The sequence below is a fragment of the Fundulus heteroclitus genome, chromosome 22, assembly GCF_011125445.2.
Source record: "Fundulus heteroclitus isolate FHET01 chromosome 22, MU-UCD_Fhet_4.1, whole genome shotgun sequence".
Classification (NCBI taxonomy): Eukaryota; Metazoa; Chordata; class Actinopteri; order Cyprinodontiformes; family Fundulidae; genus Fundulus; species Fundulus heteroclitus.
In genome coordinates this window covers 40,699,154-40,719,381 of record NC_046382.1, presented here as the reverse complement: position 1 = coordinate 40,719,381, position 20,228 = coordinate 40,699,154, and the positions used below count along the sequence as shown (strand labels likewise).

Here is a 20,228-nt window from a genome sequence, read left to right as displayed (position 1 = left end):
CTTCCTTCCGTCATTTCATGGCAGTGTTGCCAAAATGGGAATTTTATGATCTTTCCACAACTTCCCCATCATGTTTGCCTTAAAACATGCCGCTCCATCATGCAGATCATCACCAAATTTTCTCTGGATGTTGTGACTCCACTTTTCATTCATGGCAGCGCTTTCATCAGATTTGTAATGAAGCATGAGAAGCTGCTCCACATATTGATTGTATCAGGATGCTTCACTATTGGTATCATAAAAAACTCCTCTCCAGACAAATGCTTTTCCAGATGCTATCTTACTCGAACACATCTTTTCAGCTATGCCCACAAACTTTCTATGAGACTGAAATCCATGTGGGGAAAAAATACTTTGTTGGAGGTGTTCTTATAGTCAGTGTAGCATTGCTTGTCCCCAAGCACACATGTGTGTGGATGTCTAGAGATGTTTAAAAAATTCTAATTTTTTTTCTTCATTATGCCCTCATTCATCAAATGAGTCCCAGAAAGAAAAAATGTTGAAGACCCCTTTACAGCCTGAACCTTCTCTTTAATCCATCTTCAGTTATTTAAAAAAGCTAACTTTTAAGATACAACAGTTTATTGTGCTAAGGTGGATTTTACATGTCGAAGACAACAGTCCAGCCCCATCTCTCTGACACACACATGCTTGGGATTCATCCATGCTGGATGACAAGGCTGGAAGCGAAAGGAAGTGTAAAGCAACCTTACAACCCCCCTCTAATAAACTATGGAACCATTATAGGCTTGGACTGCATAACACATTCGAAACTGGTCAGACCCAGTAGACAATACTCACAATACCACCACCCAACATCACATCACACACAAATAAAACACCATTCCCGGATCACACAACTGATTTGCGTCACGATACAAGCTAAAGCCTTTTTAGACACCAGAATGTATCACTTTCTCATAGGCTGTGATCCCTGAGCATGATTCCTCATGCTGCCATAGACAGTATAATCAATAGTCGGCTAACGAATATTTATTTTTCTTCTGTTCTACAAATAAACATGACGCTCACCCCTTCTCTAAATATTCCTGAAGTGTCTCTGTCGGTCATTATGCTGGATGTAGTCTCTGCCTATCCTCATAGCATCTACTGTGGTCAAAACATCCTCGTGTGCTTCATTAGCGTTAAAGTTTTACCGATAATGAAACACTGTAAAATAAGAGATTATTTTGGCACAATGTCAGCGAAGGGACCAGCTGCTGCTGTCACTTCACCCGACACTCACCACCAATCCCCTGGGGAAGTTTCAGAAGAAAAGTCTGTGGCGCCAACTAGCTGGTATGTCACTCTACCAGTCCTGGACGTATAGAAGCCTACCTCGAGTAGCGACGTAGCGGGCGTAAGCAGTGGCAGGTGGCTAGCATTTGTGTGGGAAAAGTTTTGTTTACATCACATGCCACAATCAGCCAAGACAGTTATAGACTAGCATGTATAGAATAATTTATCACTCTCACTGGAGAATGATGCTGCTTCTGCCATAGCCTGGAAGAGTTCAGTTTTATTTATACAAGTATTAAATTTTATTTTATATTACGTTATGTTTACGTTGTTTTACGTGATGATCAAAACTGGGTAGAACCATGATCCTACCGACCCTACCGACTCACCGGTATATGTCTCATAAAGTAGTCAGCAGGACACGATGAGATCTTTTAAGTTGCAACTGGTTCTGATGGAAAATTGCCTGATTTTGAACATTAAAAGGATTTAAAAGAATCCAGTTTAGAAGACAAAAATATACAGGAATCTGAGATTGTGGCACTTTTATTAGCTTGACAAAAGAGTAAAGGTCTCCCAGAACACAAACTTTGTTAAAATAATCTATCTTTATTATCAGTTAATCCAGTCTAGGCTGACTAGTCCATATCTTGCAGTTTTCATGCTTGTCTGATTCTAGAATAGTGTTAATACCAAAAAACTGTGATAATACATCCTTTCTTAACCGTTGGAAGCTATGAAGCCAACTTTAGAGTTGTTTGTAGCGAAATGTTAGCTAGTCGTGATATCCTCACATCGTTTACACTTTGTGTCTCATCTGCCTCTCTGCTTGTGTTATGCTTTTCATTCCAATCCTTAAAGCATTCAACTTTAGCTGTGGTTCTCATAATAATAACTCAGACTGACTTCACTAGATGAAATCACGCGCTGACAGTGACAGATCATGCATCACATGAGAAATTTCTCTTTGAGGATCGATATCCTGGCATTTTAATACTGTGCATTTTTGTGCCACTTTTTGATACTTTACACAGAAACATCTTGTTCCTGTTAGATTGGTTTTGTTTGCAGTTTTGCACATCCCTCAGACTCTTTCCTGTGCCTCTCTTGCACACTCTACATGTTAGCAGCGACGTGTGCCTGGCTGTCCCAGTGTTGGTACAGATAATTTATCAGAATCCAACAACGTTACAGTTTACCCTACAGTAGTATGGTGCTAACCTGGTGACGAGGTTGTAGCCTAGATGTGAGAGCAAGCCCGTCAGCACTGCTTAATATTTTTGACAACGAGTTCCACAGCAATAACTGTGGGCCTCAAACCGTAACAGTTAGTACTCTGATCCACCCACTAAACCAACACAATCTTTTCACAGAGGTTTTGCACTTCGTACAGTGTTCACGAGAACAAAAATCAGACAAATGCTGCTGTCAAGCTTTGTGGGACACAAATAACATTTTCGGTACCACCTCTGTTTTTATTTTAGTGCATTAGACAGAAGCAGACCATTCAGACACATTTTTGCAGTATCAGTGTTCAGGGGATGGTGAATAAAAAGAAAGTTTGCCTAAACAAAAAAAAATAATGCTTTGAAAACTAGATGAATTACATATCTCTACATTATATATGAATATTCTTGTATTTGTGCTTTTTTGCTATGTTTCTATCTCTTGTGTTAAAATGATTAATATTAAACAAGCTCTGTAAATTATGCAAGCATATACCAGCTTCATATTCATTCTATTGATGTCTTTAGAAAAACAATAAATGTGAGAGGAAAAGTTTGAGCCAGGAATTTGCTTTTTTATATAAGTTAGAAGCATTTTCCAAGGTTGCTGTAAGGGCTCCTGTTGCAGGTTTGATTCTCTGAGTAGGGCAAAATGAAAGCCCAGTCTAGTCAGTGTGGCAAAATAGACTATCAATACCAAATGCTAAATGGCTCAAACAAGCAGGTCCACATACAGAAAGGTGTAAACAAATAAAAATTACTGTAGATCATTTTTATTTGAACAGCAATTTATAAAAAAGGTTCTATTCTTTTAGCTAATGCTGTTTTGTATGAAAATACAGCATGTTTTTTAAGAAAGTACCGAAATTTGTGTATCAAAATTATGCTTTTGATGTTACAGAAAAGTAGGCACAACATTGGAAAAAAATATATATATTGGGGATATAGGCATTTTTGTCAAGTGAAACCTGCCACGCTGGCAGAGTGGAACAGAGGAATAAAACCTTAACCGATAGCCAAACAGTCACATGTAGAGTGTCGACTTTATGACTTTTCATTTCGAAGGAAACACACTATATGTGTCAGATATGCAGATGTGGATTTATTCACAGAAAGACACAAATGTGGGCTTACTTTTGACTTGATGTGCGAGTCACTGGGGAACGTCACACAGATAGTTTTTTTTTTAAACCCCACTCCTTTGATCGCTGTTTAAAAGTTTCTCAAACACACAGACGTACCGCTATGCTCCAGTGTTAGCCAATGAATCACTGTACTTTACTCAAACACTTGACTCATGGATTCACAGCATTGCTTCAAACCAAAGGGAATTGTGCGTATGATTACACACACACACACACACACACACACACACACACACACACACACACACACACGCGCTCTTGAACATACTGTTCACTACTCTAATGTGACTCTTGAGTCATGTATGCAGACAGAGGAAATCGTCTGGCCAAAAGGCATGCATGCCCTGGGGAGTCATTATCACTGGAGGTTTCTGTGTAGCTCTTTTTTTTCCGCTGTTTGACTCTTTGCCGCTCAGTCAAGCACTGAGCATCCCAGAAAACCTACAGACATGGTCTGAACGCAGCAGCTTTTTGCAGAAAGGCCTGCTAAACAGTTTGAAGATATGGAATAATAATAAGCACTGACAGGTCTAGATTAGGGGTCTAGGAGTTGGCCTTTCTACTCTCCTTGGATATATTTTCAGAGTTTAAAGAGAAATACTAAGGTTTTGAAATGGTTTAATATTTATTTCCTAGAAGCATTGGTAGAACAAAGAAACAACCAACCGTCACAGATTCCCCTGCATGTTGTGCTAAGTATTAATGTATGTATACATACACATTCATACACACATACACCTCCACAACTGCAGGCAGTTGTAACCGAAACCGAGCAAACATTTGAGTGAAATTAATCACCCAGCTGCTTTGAATTCATGGTTCAACTCTGGTTCATTTTTATGCGGCACCATTATATGTTTTAGCTGTCATTCTGCTCACTGCTGTTCATTTATTTTAATATTTTTCTGCTCCTGCTGCTTAATTACAGCATTTTGCGTTTCGACACTTTTCTAAAAAATATATATTTTTAATTTCCGCTATATTAAATACATTTAAATGATTAAATGTTGACTCTGCAGATGGGTATTACAGTAATAAAAACAGGGTGTTTGTTCTACATCTTTGCTTTATCCCTTCCGTTAATTCCAGGTTAGTGCCTGATTAGCTGTGTCAATTTGCTATAGCTGTGTTACAGAACAAGCTTCAAGCTTGATAAACGACTGACAGGCGGCACGTACACATACATTTCCATCCACAAGCGCATACGCAGAGGGTACGGGCATAAAGAGACAGATGATGAGTCAGTATTGGAGCAACTGTCAACACTTCATAGCTGGCTGGCCATGTGGGTAATGGTAACCAATGATCCGTAAGGCAACATTCTCATCAGCTTAAGATTCTGAGAGAGCACGTGTATACACACACACACACACACACACACACACACACACACACACTTATTTACTCATTTGGTAGAAGGAGCTAAAATAAAGCTGATCAGATGCAGTTCAGATTGTGTGAACTAGGAACAGAACGCTAGGTCGCAGATGCTAACTTTTGTAGCTAACGGTTAGCCTTCCACTGATCTGTCAATGTGCTCACAAATCCTTCTTGTTGTCTGTCACTCTTTCTTTTTTTTTCTTGTTAACTATCCTAACTGGTTATCACAGAAATATGTTAAAATAGCAAGAGCTTGAGTCGATCCGGTCATGGGCTAACAGCAACTGGGTTTCACTGCACAGGACATGGGTCACTGGCCAGAAACATCAAGGTGTTTTACCATGAGATCTCAAAGCCTAAGATTACTTCCATAGATTTAACTTTTTTGTTCGGCTCTTATTGAAGGATACAAATAATGCCAATAAACATTGAAACAAGCATTAATTTGGACATAAAATCTGTATTTCCTTTATTAGCACCATTCAGTGTGTGGTCATTCGCCAACACCTTTCATAAAAGGTGCTCTTGTGGCGACTCACTCACATCCATCTAGAGTTTCTTACTTGAACAAGCAGTTCTTCGCTTCACAGCTCAGGAACGTTAATGGACACGTTAGGTAAAGATCAGATTTTGTGTAGAGATCAAATTTTGTCTTGGTTTTGCTGATTCATTGGCTGCGGAGCCACAGACGCCTTATCATCACTGAAAGCAAACGGTGTACAGTTGAAGCGAGGAAAGTGACATTTAATGTAAACAGGCTCTGTGGAGTGCAGCCTACACTGTAATACTTAAGTGATCGTCTTTTGACTGTCGTCTTTCTTTAAATGCCTTTGAAACGGCGGTAATTAAACCAGCAACACAGTGACCTTCTGTCTCATGAACTGTCTGCTCTACAACAAATCTGTCTCCATCTAATTGAATTAAAGCTAATGGGTTTACGGACAACACTGCCTGTATAATTAGCACATTGTCCTAATTAACATGACAACCGTTTAGAAAGCCATTTCCCTTTATTGCCAATCTGTTTATAACGTGTAGCTTTTATATGAGAAAAGATGTGCTCGAAATATGTTTTGCATTAAATATTGTTTAATCTCTTGTCACTTACAAAGTTTTCCCCCCTGTTCTCCTTCAGGCTCTTTAAAGGCCAAAGAAGCAGCACAAGGACAGAGGAAGAAGTCGGGATAAGACCGGCAGTGAGGTTGCTCATCAGTGCCGAGTATCTGCAGCAAAAAGCTCCGTCGCATCAAATGAACAAGGAGCCTCTTAATCAACATTTCGCTCGGAAAACAAATCAGGATTTCGCCTCAGTGGGAGAAGAGCTCCACTGAGAGGAGGCAGAAAGTCGGAGAGATTGAAGCACACAGTCCCTCTAGTTGGCCAAGATGGCAGCGCTGATAGCAAAGCGGCAGGGCTTTGCGCTGCTGAGGGCCCTCCTGGTGCTGCTGGGAATTTCAGCGCTCTGTGGTGTTGCATTAGGAACCAGGAAAGGCCACGCTTCGCTGGACTACAGAAGCCAGAGACACAGACATTCAGGTAGGAGAAAACAATACAAACACACTCTTCCTTATTTCCTTGGACGTCCGAAACATTTTTCTCGAAGTGAAATTAAAGCTATATTAGATCACTGTTGATAAATCGACCAGTCTCAATTTCATTGTGACATGGTGTGGGCGAAGGAGTGCAAAGTGTGGCGGAGGCAAACATTTTGCATTTTGATTATTATTAAAAAAAAGAAACTCACCGGAGTAGTAGAACTGACAGAACCAACAGGCGGTCAAACAGCAGGAGAACGCAGAGAAAATCCAGAGCAGAACAGTGGAAGAAATCAGCAGTGAACAGTGAGAAGTCAAGGGCTTAAATACTGAGGCAGGAGTGGAGAAATGGCCAGCAAACCAGAGGAGCTAATCAGATGGAATCGATCAGCAGCTGAGGCAGAGTGAAAGCAGGGCAGCTGAAGGATTGAGACTAATTAACACCGAATGAAGCTGGACAGAAACACAAAGTAACCCAGGGATGCATCAAAGAGGAAGCTAACAAGAAAAATCTCAAAATGTACAGAAAAGACTACTGCCTACCTGGAAGCTGAACACTAAAGAAAGGCCAAACCTGGGGATGATGAAACCGTCTCAAATACTTTTTCCAAAGAGCTCTGTCATTTGAAATTAAATCATGAGATTTGTATTTATTACGCTTGATCAAGAATATCGGAATTTAGGAATGTGTTAATTGACATAAGCTTATAATAATCAAGTTATTATAGATCAATAGCTACTCACGACTGAAAAGCTAAAGAAACAAAGTAAAACAAATGTTTAGTTGAAAACTCTTGTTCATACCTGTACTTTTCTGATTAAAGAATGAATTATTACCTATGAAATAAACTTTTGAAGCAACAATTAAAACTGATTAGAAACTGAGAGACCAGGAGCCTATTGGGTTCTCAGACGCTAAAAGGAAAAGGTTTCATACCCTAATTGTAAATTCGAATATCTAACTGCTCTAAGACAGAACATTGGAACAATGTTTGGAATAAAGTCACAACCTCCTATGTTATCAGTCAGCTTTGTCAGAACCAGACATTCACCTCTGACAAAAGAAAGGAGTGCCCTACTTGAAGTCCAACTCCTCGCTGTTTCAACTCTCACCGATCTGGTCAGGGACTGCTGTTCCAGCATCTGTCTCTTGGTTCAGATGATGGGGGAGTCTTGGGCACTACAGCTGTCCAAAAGCTGCCAGATGGTGCTGTTCTGTCTGCCACCGGTGTGGGACAAATGATCTGTCACCATCCCAGCTTTAGATCACTACGGAACCTGTTGCTGATACGGCTCTATGGCATTGGTTGCCAACCCTGGTCCTCAGGGACCCCTGCCCTGCATCTTTTAGGTGTTTCCTCGCTGCCACACAACTGACTTAAATGATGGATGATTTAGAGGCTTCTGCAGAACTTGATGGCTGCTGAGGAGGTTTGAATCAGGTGAGCTTGAACAGAGACACGTCTACAACATGCAGGAGAGGGGCCCCTGAGCACCAGGGTTGAGAACCACTGACCGATGGGCGGAAGAAAATGATCTTACAATGATTTAATAAAGCTTCACTAAAATATACAAAATTTACAATAATACAAAAAAAAATAACACGGCTAAACTTGGAAAATATGCAATCAGCTTCCTTTCTGAGTCCGGGGGGAGAGCTTTCTGACAAGTGGTGTGTGGAGTTCACTGAGTCTCCTGCAGAGGAGCTCACTCCAGGGATGGATAAAAAGGTGTTGTCAAGGATGACTGAAGAAATACTTTTCTTTGGGCACCAGGCAGCCCTTTTTTAGCTCCACAAATATATCAAAAATAACAGCATTACAGTCATATTGAATAAATTAGAATATGCATTTCTAAGAGGCTTGTTTGTCAGATTAAAAGTACCCAATGGAAAAAAACAACATTTAAGCCGATATTAATTATACATACTTTTCATTAAGCCCCATTTCTGCATGAAAAAATGTTGCTTTTTTTATTGTTCTGATGCAATATTCCAATCTCAAATGCTGTGCTTTTATTACCTGGAGGTGGTAGACAATCCTAATTAGCAGAAATAAAGGCTTTCAAACATCGTCAGTCTCTGTTAATCTATACAACGAGTTTCCCTTTGTGAACCGAGTTACTGAAATACATTAACTTTTCAATAGTATTCTAATTTATTGAATTTGACTGAATAAAATTTCTGCAACAGTCAAAATTGAGGCTGTAATATAGAAAGAAAATATCACAGTTTGATAATATTACTGAATTTCTTTTTTTCCAGAATCAGAATTTTGTTTTATGATGATAGTGATGTCAATTACAATTAATTCACATTTTCTTTCTTACGTTTTCTTCTGTCATTATCACAACGTCCCCACCATTTCTCAAAGCTTTTGGATCTTGGTCCCCAAACTCTATCTCAGTCTATTCATTGCAATACTGTTGCAATATTGCAAACACTGATAACGCAGAGAGATAACTGTGAACCGAGATGCTGTGCAGCTCTAGTAACTATATCAGTGTTTCTATATTCAGTCATCTTCCTGTAATCCCAAGCATGTGGTCACTTCATTAAATAAACAGCAATCACATTGAAAAGGTCGACACGATCAGTTGCATTTACAGTTAGTGGAGGATTATTCCAAAGCTTTAAGGATTTTTAAAACAATACAACAGAATGAAGAATAATAAAAAAAAACATTTTGCTAAACTTTCATGTGCTGTAAGTGTAAATCAATTTGTGTTTGGTTGATTCACAACACGTGGTCTCAAGGCACGTTACCAAAAACAGACAATTCATTTAAATAATAGACAGATTCCAAGTCGGTTTCATGCATCCTATTGATCTTAGTGATCAAATGCACTCAAGTTCAGTTTATTATTCAAATTGGTTCAAATGTTTACTAAGGAGACCCAGCAGACATCGAGGCATTGACTTGCAGCAATCACTCCTCCTGGATGAATCGCTTGCATTGTCATGGACTTTGCAGCAATCCCTCATGCCGATAATGCATGTAGCGACAGTGGAGAGGAAACCTGCCATCTCAGGCCATCAGATAGCAAAGTGGACAGTAACGCCCTTTCAAGGCTGTAAGCTGCCCCTGTTGTGATGCTGGTCTGCCACCAGTGTGGGCAAGAGTTTGCTTTGACAAAACCGATGATCCATAAAACCATATGAAGTAATCCCAAGAAGAAATTTTAACATCTTAATCTTAACATTAAATTTTAAATCCAACATGTGTGTGTTTTGTTTCACCTTTTTCTTACTTACGCTCACTCAGGATCAAATGGACAACGCTATTTGCAGGTAGGAGAATGTTTGCAACCTGAGCTTCCACATGCTTCCCACCCTGAAAGTAGAACATCTGCTTCTAAAATTACTTTATCCAGCAAACAGCTTTGCCCACGTTTTAATGAGGCATTATGCGCGCATTTAGGAGAAAGCCCGCCCATAGTTTGTGTAAATCACAGCCAGAGCAAATTGCCTGTCATCTCCGAGATCAAACATGTTTCCTTAATGCAGATTGCATGGAAAAATTACCATCTGCAGAAACCTGGTGTTAATTTTGGCGGCAGGGAAAGACAAAAGCAAAATGGGGCAGGGATGCCACTGACAGTATAATTCATTTCGTCTTCTGGTGAGCTCTGCCTAATAATTTGGTCAACAAATTGTCTAAATTGTGTTGAACTCCTTTTGCTGGACGCCCAGACGTTGCAAGTGGGTGAACAGCCAGCGCCCCACCATAGGCTCAAATACACTTGTTTATTAATTCAGTGAAAATTCTCAGGATGTAACACAGCTGATTGTTTTTATTTCAACACATTTATACAAATTATTACAGTTGTAATATGGTTATATAGACCACATCTAATCATATTATAATCAAACGCCTCTTTAGCTTCAATCAGTGCCTTGTTATCTGCAAATAAATGAGTTGAAGGGATGCATCATTTCACAGTTTTACAATCTGCAGCATTGCTTATTGATTTGGCAACACCAGAGCAACGTTAGTCCTCCAGTCCGATGTGGTTCTGGAAGTTTCAAGGAATAGCTGATCAGGTCAGGAACTGCTGTTCTCTGTTATGATAATACAAGAATTATACAATTTACCTTTTCTCTCTGACTGCGGCTCGGTAGAAACGTAGCTGCATATTGCTTCCCATTACTGGACCCAATGGTGGGCTCGCCTCCTGGACGCATCTACTGTACCTGCATTGTGACTCCAGTTCAGGGATAAAGGAAATGGAAGCAGTCAAGCAAACTGCTATTTGCATCTGAGCATACTGATGTTGTTTATTATTTAAAAAGAACTGAATTCACATTTTTCTTTTCTGTTTGTGAGTGTTGCTTAAGGAATTAGATATAAATGTTCTTGTCAGTTCAACCTTTTACTCTAAGCATCTTCCACAGGAGATCTGATCCTTCTATTATGCAGTTATTTCATTATGCATCCCGTCTGTTGTTCTGCTGCCCATCCCTTCAGTGAGATGCTGAAGCGTGTATTCGGCTTAGTTTGAACCCAAGCCGCTCCTCTTAACCACAAAGCAGTTGCACTGCAACAAACAGGGGTTAAATGCCTCCCTTAAGAGCCTTCTGAAACACAATTCGTTGGAGTGTGTGTTCTTCATACAATCCGCCCACTCCTTGCCGGTTTGGGATTTGTTCGAGTGACCCAGAATTCAAAAACGGACCTCTCTGCTCTTGAGGTTACAGCTTCTCGCCCACTTTTAAGTTTCATCTCTGAAAAAAAAGAACAAATAAGCAAGTCTTTCTGAAATCAAGAAGGACTTTTTGTGGAATAATCATTCATTCATGCCAAGAAAAGTTAACTTCAATTGGATTTTTCTTTGCCTTGTGAAATTTTAGATCACATCTTGTGTGTAATATTATGATAAATGGGCCGGATATGTTCTGTTCTTTATGTATGTGTGTTAGTTCAACCAGATGTTTACTTGTTTGTTCTGATGTTTTAGGTCACTTATCGCTGCATAGACACAGACAGAGGACAGGAAAGGAAGGCCAGGTCCTGCATCGGTCCAAACGAGGATGGGTCTGGAATCAGTTCTTTGTTATTGAGGAATACACCGGACCTGACCCGGTTCTTGTGGGGAGGGTAAGGTTGAACATTGCTTATGTAATCTCTGCTGATGTACAGTAATGTGTAGTAAATCAACCAGCATCCATTTGCAGTGACTTACAAAACTGTCATATTTTTTTTCATTTACAAACTACATATTTGTGAACTGAAAGCAAAATTAATGTAATATATTTAGACACGTGTTTTTGATAAAAATCTGAAAACTGTGGAGAGGGGCTCATTTATATTAAGCACCACTGAATCAGTGTTTTGTAGAACCACCTTAAGCAGCAATAACTGTTCCAAGTCTTTAGGCTATGTCTTTACAAGCTGTGTACAGATACAGACAAGGAATTTCTCGAGGAATTGCTCAAATTCAGTCTGAATAGGTGGAGAGCATCTATAAACGACAACTTTTAGAAGTTTTGTTACATATTCTCAACTACATAAAGGTCTGGTATTCAGTTGGGTATTTCTAACTGATACATATGCTTCGATCTGTATACTATTCCATGGCAGCTCTGGCTACATCTTTAGAGTTGCTTTCCTGCTGGAAGGTGAACCTCTGTGCTAATGTCAAGTATTTAGCAGCATCTGAAAGGTTCTCCTCCAGTATTGTCCATCATTGTAACTCTATCCATCTTCCTATCAACCCCCGACAGCTTCTCTGGGCCCACTGACGTACAGTAGGTGCTTATCTTAATGCGTACAGTGAGTCAGGGCCCTCCAGTGCCAGTCACGGTGCAGTTTTGCAAAGGTGACAGCTAACTCCCAACAAGATTTAAATGAAGTCCTCCCATTCATCAAGCAGTGAGAGTAAGGCAGAAAAAGCAAGGGCAAGAGCTGACATTCATTTGGGGACGATTGGTAGCTTTCCTCGACAACAGCATCATCACTTAGGCAGAACGGAGTCTTTCATAGAGAATAGTAAATTATGTCTGTAGTGCAGCTTATTTCATGGTAAAGAGACTGTAAAGATGGGGGGGAAAGCGCCTAATTAAATGCAGAACAGTCCTCCTTTTTCATAGTAATACTCTTAATCTCTTCCTCTATTGAAATTTTCCTGTCTAGTACAGAACATTCTCAGCCTATCTGCCTCACTCTGTCAGTCCTTTGGTTTGTAGGGCTTGGAAATTGGAGACTCATTTCACATCTAGCTGTCAGGCAGTCGGCCTGTTCTTTTCATAGATTTTCCTGTCATTCACCATCCATTTTGTCTCCATCTTTACCACAAAACCAGAAATCCAGCCGTTCTTTAGACTTGTGCATTCCACCCTCCTGTCCTGAATTGTCTCGTTTGCTTCTTGTTTCTTCAGCTCCACTCAGATGTAGACAAAGGCGACGGCACCATCAAATACATCCTGTCCGGTGAAGGTGCAGGAACGATATTCGTCATTGACGACAAAACCGGCAACATCCATGCCACAAAAACGCTGGACCGCGAGGAGCAGGCCCAGTACACCCTAACAGCACAGGCTGTGGCCCGGGACACAAATGAGCCACTAGAACCTCCATCAGAATTCATAGTGAAAGTTCAGGATATCAATGATAATCCACCCGAGTTCCTCCATGGACCATACCACGCCAGAGTGCCTGAGATGTCCAATGTTGGTGAGTGATACAAGAAGTTGTCAGAGTGCCGGAAAAGTCAATGTTTACTGGTAAAGAAATAGAAAACCTGAGACATCTCATTCCTCCCTGTGCAAGAACATGGTTGTTTTTATCTGTACAACATGCAGAAAGGAAGACTGCTGCTTAAGTTAAGTCCTCAACCCTCTGCCAGTTGCCTCCACTCACTACCCCTACATTTACTAGCTAAGGCTCTGTCTGTTATCTCTAGTCTGATTTATGTGGTCTGCAGAACTTAACATGTTAACATGTTACCTGCTTGTCAGACTTCTTGGATCTACATCATACCATTGACTCTGACTCGTCCTAGAAGTCTGAGGAGTTTAGAGTTAAAAGGACTGATGGGAGTCTCATGTGAGGATGACCCCCTAGTCAGACACACAACCCTTCAGCCTCACAAGCTAAGGTCTGTTTGTCAGGTAGTCAAACTGTCCAGGCATCCATGTGTGTCTTCTGGGGATTCTGACAAAGCAGTTCAGGCTGAATTGTGACAAGTGTGCTGGAGAAGTCAAAGAGCGTGATCCTTACAGTGCTATCCAGTTTGTCCTGTGATGTTGTTGTTTTGTTTTTTTGGCTTTTCAACTTTTGTTTGTTTTTAATCAACTTTTACAGACCCTTACCACCCTCCCCCCTTTCCCTCAAAGGGACACAGTACATAAGGCCAGGCTGTGGTTGTTAAGAAGAAATTGTAATCAATATGGCCTGCCTGGTAAAATTAGGGTTAAAAAAGCATTGTCCACTCAGGCATTCAGGAGTCTAGGGCTGATACCATCTGGACTTGCAGGCTTGTTCCTGTTCAGTCGCTTAAGTTGCCTTATTACTCAACTTCTATACACAGACAAGCAGGAGGGGGTGATGAAAGGAGCACAGGTCCTAATTTGGTTAAAGACAAGCACGGAGCAGCAGGAGGGTAAGTAATAGAGGAGAATGATAAAACAGCTGAGGGATGACAGTAAAGGTGTGTCTCATGGGATGGTGGGAGGTGTGTTTGGGTGGGGGTAGGAGAGGAGGACGCTAACCTGGTTCATGATCATGAACAGAACCTACTGAAGAATGTGCTCAGTTCCCTAAATGTCCAAACCTCCAGTAATTACTCTGGTCACCCCTTTGCTTGAAGCACATCTGTTACCTGGTTCTGGTGGAGCTTTCTCTCCAGCTTCTTGTTGTCCAGCTCTTTCTTGTTTAGGATCTTGACTTTGAATCGTCCTGCATTATTCTCCATACCACACCCTGCAGGTCTGTTCCTTTGTTAAGCAGCTCCATCAGGTCTCTGATGGTCCACGGTTTGTTTTTGTTCTTGTGGGTTTTTTTTTCCCCACATATAATCAGGCACCCTGTCGGTCATGTCATTGATTTCATCTCCATTCGGCTCACCAAGTGCTTCAGAGTTTGCGGTTCTAAATCAATGCTCATACTTGCTGGCATACTTTGGACCATTGTCCTGCTGCATAACCAACATATACATGAGGTTAAGTTCACAAACCCAATTATTGCATTATTGTAATTATTACATCCTCCTTGTCTTAAAATAGTTATTTTTTGTGAGCAGTATTTTTTCCATGGATGTTATTCTTACACAGTCTTCTTATTGTTGAATCAGTAACATTGGCCTTCATCGTAGAAAGTGAAGCCTGTAGTTATCCTGGATTGTTTTGTGCCCTGCTGGTTGAGTCACCAGTGCGCTCTTATAGTAACTGCTGAAGACCAGCCACTCCAGGGCAGCTTCACCACAGTTTGATGTTTTATCCATTTCTGCATAACGGTTCTTAATTTGATGTACTGCAGTCCATATTCTGCAGAAATGTGTTGTTATACTGTCTAGACTGATACAAATCATTGATTTAGTCTTTTAGCTGGACTTTAAAATATTTGCATTCTTTAAACTACTTCATTCTGTCAGCCAGGTGCTGTTTACTTTATTTTTATTGCATATTTAATAATCAAGCCAGGGTGTGTCTAATAAAACTGAAGCTTTGCTTTTTTGCATAGTCTGCTTTCCAAAAACTATATTTAATCACAGTTAACTTATAACGAGAGACCTGATTACTGATTACCAAGGGGCCAGGCTGGTTTGGATAGCTTTTCTTCCTACAGTAACTGGATTTGTCATTTAAAAATGTTGAAAGCTGGTTATATTTGCAGATGTTTTGTTTTTATTAAATCTATTTGATGATCTGTAACATTGAAATGTGTCAACAAAGCAAAAATAGTTGTTTGTTTAAAATAACCAACTTTTTCACAGTGCCATATAAATAGATACAGAAACCCTTCTGCGTGTGTTGGTCAGATTGGACAGAATATGAAGCTGAATAAAGTGCAGTCTTTGGACATTAACGAAGACAAGCATGAATAGCTTTTGGAATTTTTTTTTTATTCCAAACCGTAATGAAATGTAACGTTGAGGTGAATTTCTGTAATAATGAATCTTAAGTTAATGCATAATCAATAACATGTATAAATAGTCTTTATATAAACATGTGATGTTGTTACATCCATTTGTACTTTCCTGTCAGTCTGCACAGGGACTGTCAGGACTTTTACAGATGTAATACAGTGGTTGTAAAGTAATGGTGAAATATATGGGTGCACTCAAATTTTGGTGGCTAAGGACCCAGCGAGTGGAATGACTTCAAAGGGTTAGTCTGGAGCAGTGTCCCAAAAGCAAAAAAAAAAACAAAAAAAACATTTAAGCAATTATACAAACATAATGTTAGTTATTGCACACTAGTGTCATTTTATTTCAGTTGGCCTTTATGCTCAGCATAATTGCGTCATGTTGAATTAGCAGAGATCTGCTGCAAGGAGATCCTGTTGCGTAAAAAGCAGCCCGCTCTTAACTTAAAAATATCAGAATCTCCAGGGAGTGAAATAAAACGCTATTTGAGCTCAACATCTATGTATTTTACAAAGTTTCCACTGGGTTGTGAACAGCTTCCATGAAGCCCTGGGACTGTTGAACTCTGTCCACCCTCATAATGTTTTATTAAAAAGATAAAAACCCCTGACGTCGAAGATGGGATATTTCCACCCGGCAGTGATGAAATGCCTAGAAATAATAGGAGAGAGCAGCCCGGGTGCTCTGCTTTAGCTGCAGTAGATCACAGTATTAGAGGGCTGTTTTTCAGTCCTGTCCAGCTGGGACAGGCAGGTGAGTTGCCAAGCCTGCTCGTCAGGCTGCTCTTGAAGCGAATCTTTGAACAAGCCTCCTCCTGACTCGCCTGTCTCGTCTGTGTGTCCGTCCTGCAGGTACGTCAGTGATGCAGGTGACAGCGACAGATGCTGATGATCCCACTTATGGCAACAGCGCCAGGCTGGTGTACAGCATTCTGAAAGGACAGCCATACTTCTCTGTGGAACCACAAACAGGTGAGACCGAACGCCCAACTCTGCCCCGGCTCTCGACGCATCCATTACGGTGGATTTATTCAGTATTGGGCAAAGCTGCAGTCAAACACCCGCAGCTCTGCAAAATTAATTAGTACAAGTCAGTCCATTAAAGGAGGGAAGTGTGGGGGGTCCTTCCTTGTGGTGGCTGAAGGATAAAGCAGTTTAAGCAGTAGCGGCCCGAGACAGTTCGGTACCTTAAGCAGAACGTAGGTCGGGACAGCACTTTTAGTTAAGCCCATGCAGCAGTAGCCACCACAGCACCAGGAACATTGCTTTTAAGCTGCTGTTAAATGTCGACGTGTTGTCCTCTCAGCACCCCTACAATTCACTCTGAAACTATTGATTTCACAAAAATTCTAAAAATACCAGTGGATAAATTGTGAGCAAAAGGTGATTCCTGTTAATTGTTCAGTCGGGGCATGCAGTTGTGTCTGGACTAAAGTGTGTCAGACGACGCTCTGTAGAGTTGGGGAGGACGGTTTGGTTTGATCCGGTTTAGCTTCTAAACGAACACACAGCACTGTTATTGTTAAGGTACCTTCTTACAGTTAAAGCTCGGATGAAATTTGAATTTAGTACCGACTCGAGCAGCAGAAATCATACCCAAATTATAAACTAGCAATGATAAATGAATTATTGCAAACATCCATATAACTATAAATAATTTCCTTTGCGTTATCACAACTAGCATATTCTTTGTTCTTTTGGTTCCTAAATCAGGAGGTTCTAAAGACTTTTAAATTTCGACATCTTACTGTTTATAAACTTTCTAAAGCAATTTACATGTAGTAGCATGGGTTATGTTTTCATGCACAAAGTGTCATGATCGAATTGAAATGTATTTGGGTTAAAAATTATAGGAAATGTTGACCAATCTGTATAATCTGACCCAATCTGTATAATATGATTGAACTTGACTTTGTAAAGTGCCTTGAGATGACATGTTTCATGAATTGGCACTATATATAAAAAAAAAAAAACAAGAAGAAAAATAATCAGATTGTACTGTTTGTACGCACACACAATCAATTAATCCAATCATGATGTGCATTTAAATAAACCTGGCTTTACTCAGTATAGAAGCCCTCTTATCTTGCACAATTATCAAATATAACGAAATCACAGAAGTACTTCCATCTTTGCTGAACAACAACAAAAAAAGAAAACAAAGCAGTAGTGTACGAGTTTGTTTGTCTTCCCAGCGCCCACGCTGGACTCACACCAGATTCTAATTACAGTTGAAACATTACAGCATAAATAATAACTTAGAGCTCTCTTAATGTTTTTGATGGATTGTATCGGGAGCACAAACAGTTTTGCTTCCCGTCACATTTCCACTACTCAAAGTAGATTACGTCACGTTGACTTGGGATGCACATCCGCAGTCAGGTCAGTTTGTCACATGCAGAATAACTTGATCCTGACAGGCGTTTACATGCGTGCCGAAAGGATTGTCGAACAACATAAACCATCCCCTCATTCGTAATAAAATGACTTTCCAATAGAGATCAATCTGATCACGATATTCCCATCGGCTTGTCTACATGACACATTTTTATTCCGATCGGCCCTTTATTCCGATTACTTATGCACATGTATAGATAGCTACTGTTTATAAACACTGAGTTTATCATTTTCATTTAATTTTGGATTTTAATAAAAGTTCCTTTCTGAGTGGGGGCTAAGGTTCCGGTAGAGCAAATTTAACAAGTGTCAACAGGAATTAAACAAGCAGAGCCTACAGGCCTGTGAAGTGGGGCGCATGTGGGTGTGCAGCACAACACTGAACTGCACGAGTTTCTGGATCTACCTTTGCACCTATAGTACAAATACTGTTAAAAACTGATGCTTGCCTAGTATTTTCCTCTCACTGATATTAAATCAGACTAAGCCTTTCTTGTTTCAGGTTTGTTAGGATTATCAAAATGATGCATGTTTAATTTAGATAATCTTTTTTATCTTCTTCAAATTCAGAGGTTTATATATATATATATATATATATATATATATATATATATATATATATATATATATATATATATATATATATATATATATGTTTGGTAAAGTATTTTAAAATGTATTGGTTGGGTGAAAAATCTGGGTATTCTTCCACAAGCTTCAAACAGAAGTTTGCAGGACTTTTGGCCCGTTCCACTTGTTCCTGACAGAACTAGTGGACGTGAGTCAGGTTTGTCTGCCTTGTTGCTCATACACATCTTTAAAAGGCCAGGTTGTGCCCAGGCTGACTGATATATGGAGCTGCTGCTTCAATGTTTCTATACAATTTTCTTTCTTAATGATGGCATCTATTTTTTGAGGCGTGTCTGTCCGTTCTGCAGGAAAACAACAGACATTACAAAGGTACGCTATGCGAGTTTTTCACATCCCTGGCAGATTTAGATTTAAAGTAATCTGGTTTTACATGTTGCTACATTTCCTCTGATTGGAAATAATATTTATATGTTTGCAGAGGCTGAGCCAGAGTCCTGATTGGAGTCAGACAGGAACCTGTGGAGGGAACAATAAATAAGGATGATGGCATTGAAGCCCTAAAACCTCCCAGACACGGAGATCATAACCAAAGACAAATGCTGAAAATAGCAGTAGACACCTCCACAACAATCTAACATAATGAAGGCACTCTAATGGCAATAAGGATTTGACAGCACATTGTTGAGAAGGATAGAATTTTTAACAAGCCATTTTAAAGAAAATATAAACAGAAACTGAGATTTAAGTTTAAGAAAAAGTTAATTTTTCTTTTACATTGTTTTATTATCTTTTGATAGTTGCCTGTCTCAGTTATTTTCAGAAACATAGTTATTGGTTGCATTGGAAATAACTTTACTGTACATCTAAATCTGGGATGTAAATATATGTAATAAATAAATAAATAGGATTTGAACTGTATTCACCCCAAAAATGCATTGCTTTGGACTGACGGAGGCAAAACCCCCTGCAAGTAGAAGTAGAACACAGAAACTTCACACACAAAGACTTTGGATGATAAACATCTTGTCTGCACACAGCAGCACACATACAGTCTACCGATGTAATATTTCCTTTTTCACCACCTTTCATGCACAGAGCTGCAGAGTCACCGCAGCAGGGATCATGTAACTCTGCTTTTTTTTCACCAAAACTTGTAAAGAGAAGAAGACAGAGCGGTAAAAAAAGAAAAAAGAAAAAGTCCCAGGGGACATTAAAGCCTGTTCCCAACAGAGCATAGGCCTAATATTTGAGTTTGCATTAGAAGAAAAAATTGGTTGTAAGGAGAGAGGTTAGGGCAGACAGAGAGATCTGTTAGGTCAGAGAGAGAGAGTGAGAAAATAAACTGCAAGCTAGAGGTTAGAGAAGTGAAGGGAAGAAAAATTGGTTTAGAGAGAGTGAGCTCATGGAAAAAGAGTGGTTAGGGCATAGAGAGTCTGAGAGATTGGAGCGGAGTAAATCTAGCTAATTAAACCAGTGTTGGGTATTTGACTGGCTGAAATCCATAGCTCACATTTCTAATTGGTTTGGAGATTATCAGCTTTTCATGCTGTCACACACATACGCACACATTTGGAGTAAAATGACACCAGAGAGCCTCTCTGCAGTTGGACATGTGGAGAAAGGGAGAGGGAG

General features: G+C 39.9%; 1 protein-coding gene across 1 annotated transcript in view; it reads left to right on the top strand.

Annotated features, from left to right (window-relative positions):
• cdh11 (cadherin 11, type 2, OB-cadherin (osteoblast)) overlaps window positions 1-20,228 on the top strand; it is a 138,221-nt gene that overhangs the window by 69,849 nt on the left and 48,144 nt on the right. Inside the window, exons 3-6 of the mRNA XM_012881606.3 lie at window positions 6,126-6,526; window positions 11,482-11,621; window positions 12,902-13,196; window positions 16,461-16,580. Of these exons, the coding sequence (XP_012737060.1) occupies window positions 6,376-6,526; window positions 11,482-11,621; window positions 12,902-13,196; window positions 16,461-16,580 (706 nt within the window). The 5' untranslated portion in view covers window positions 6,126-6,375. The remainder of the gene's footprint in view (window positions 1-6,125; window positions 6,527-11,481; window positions 11,622-12,901; window positions 13,197-16,460; window positions 16,581-20,228) is intronic.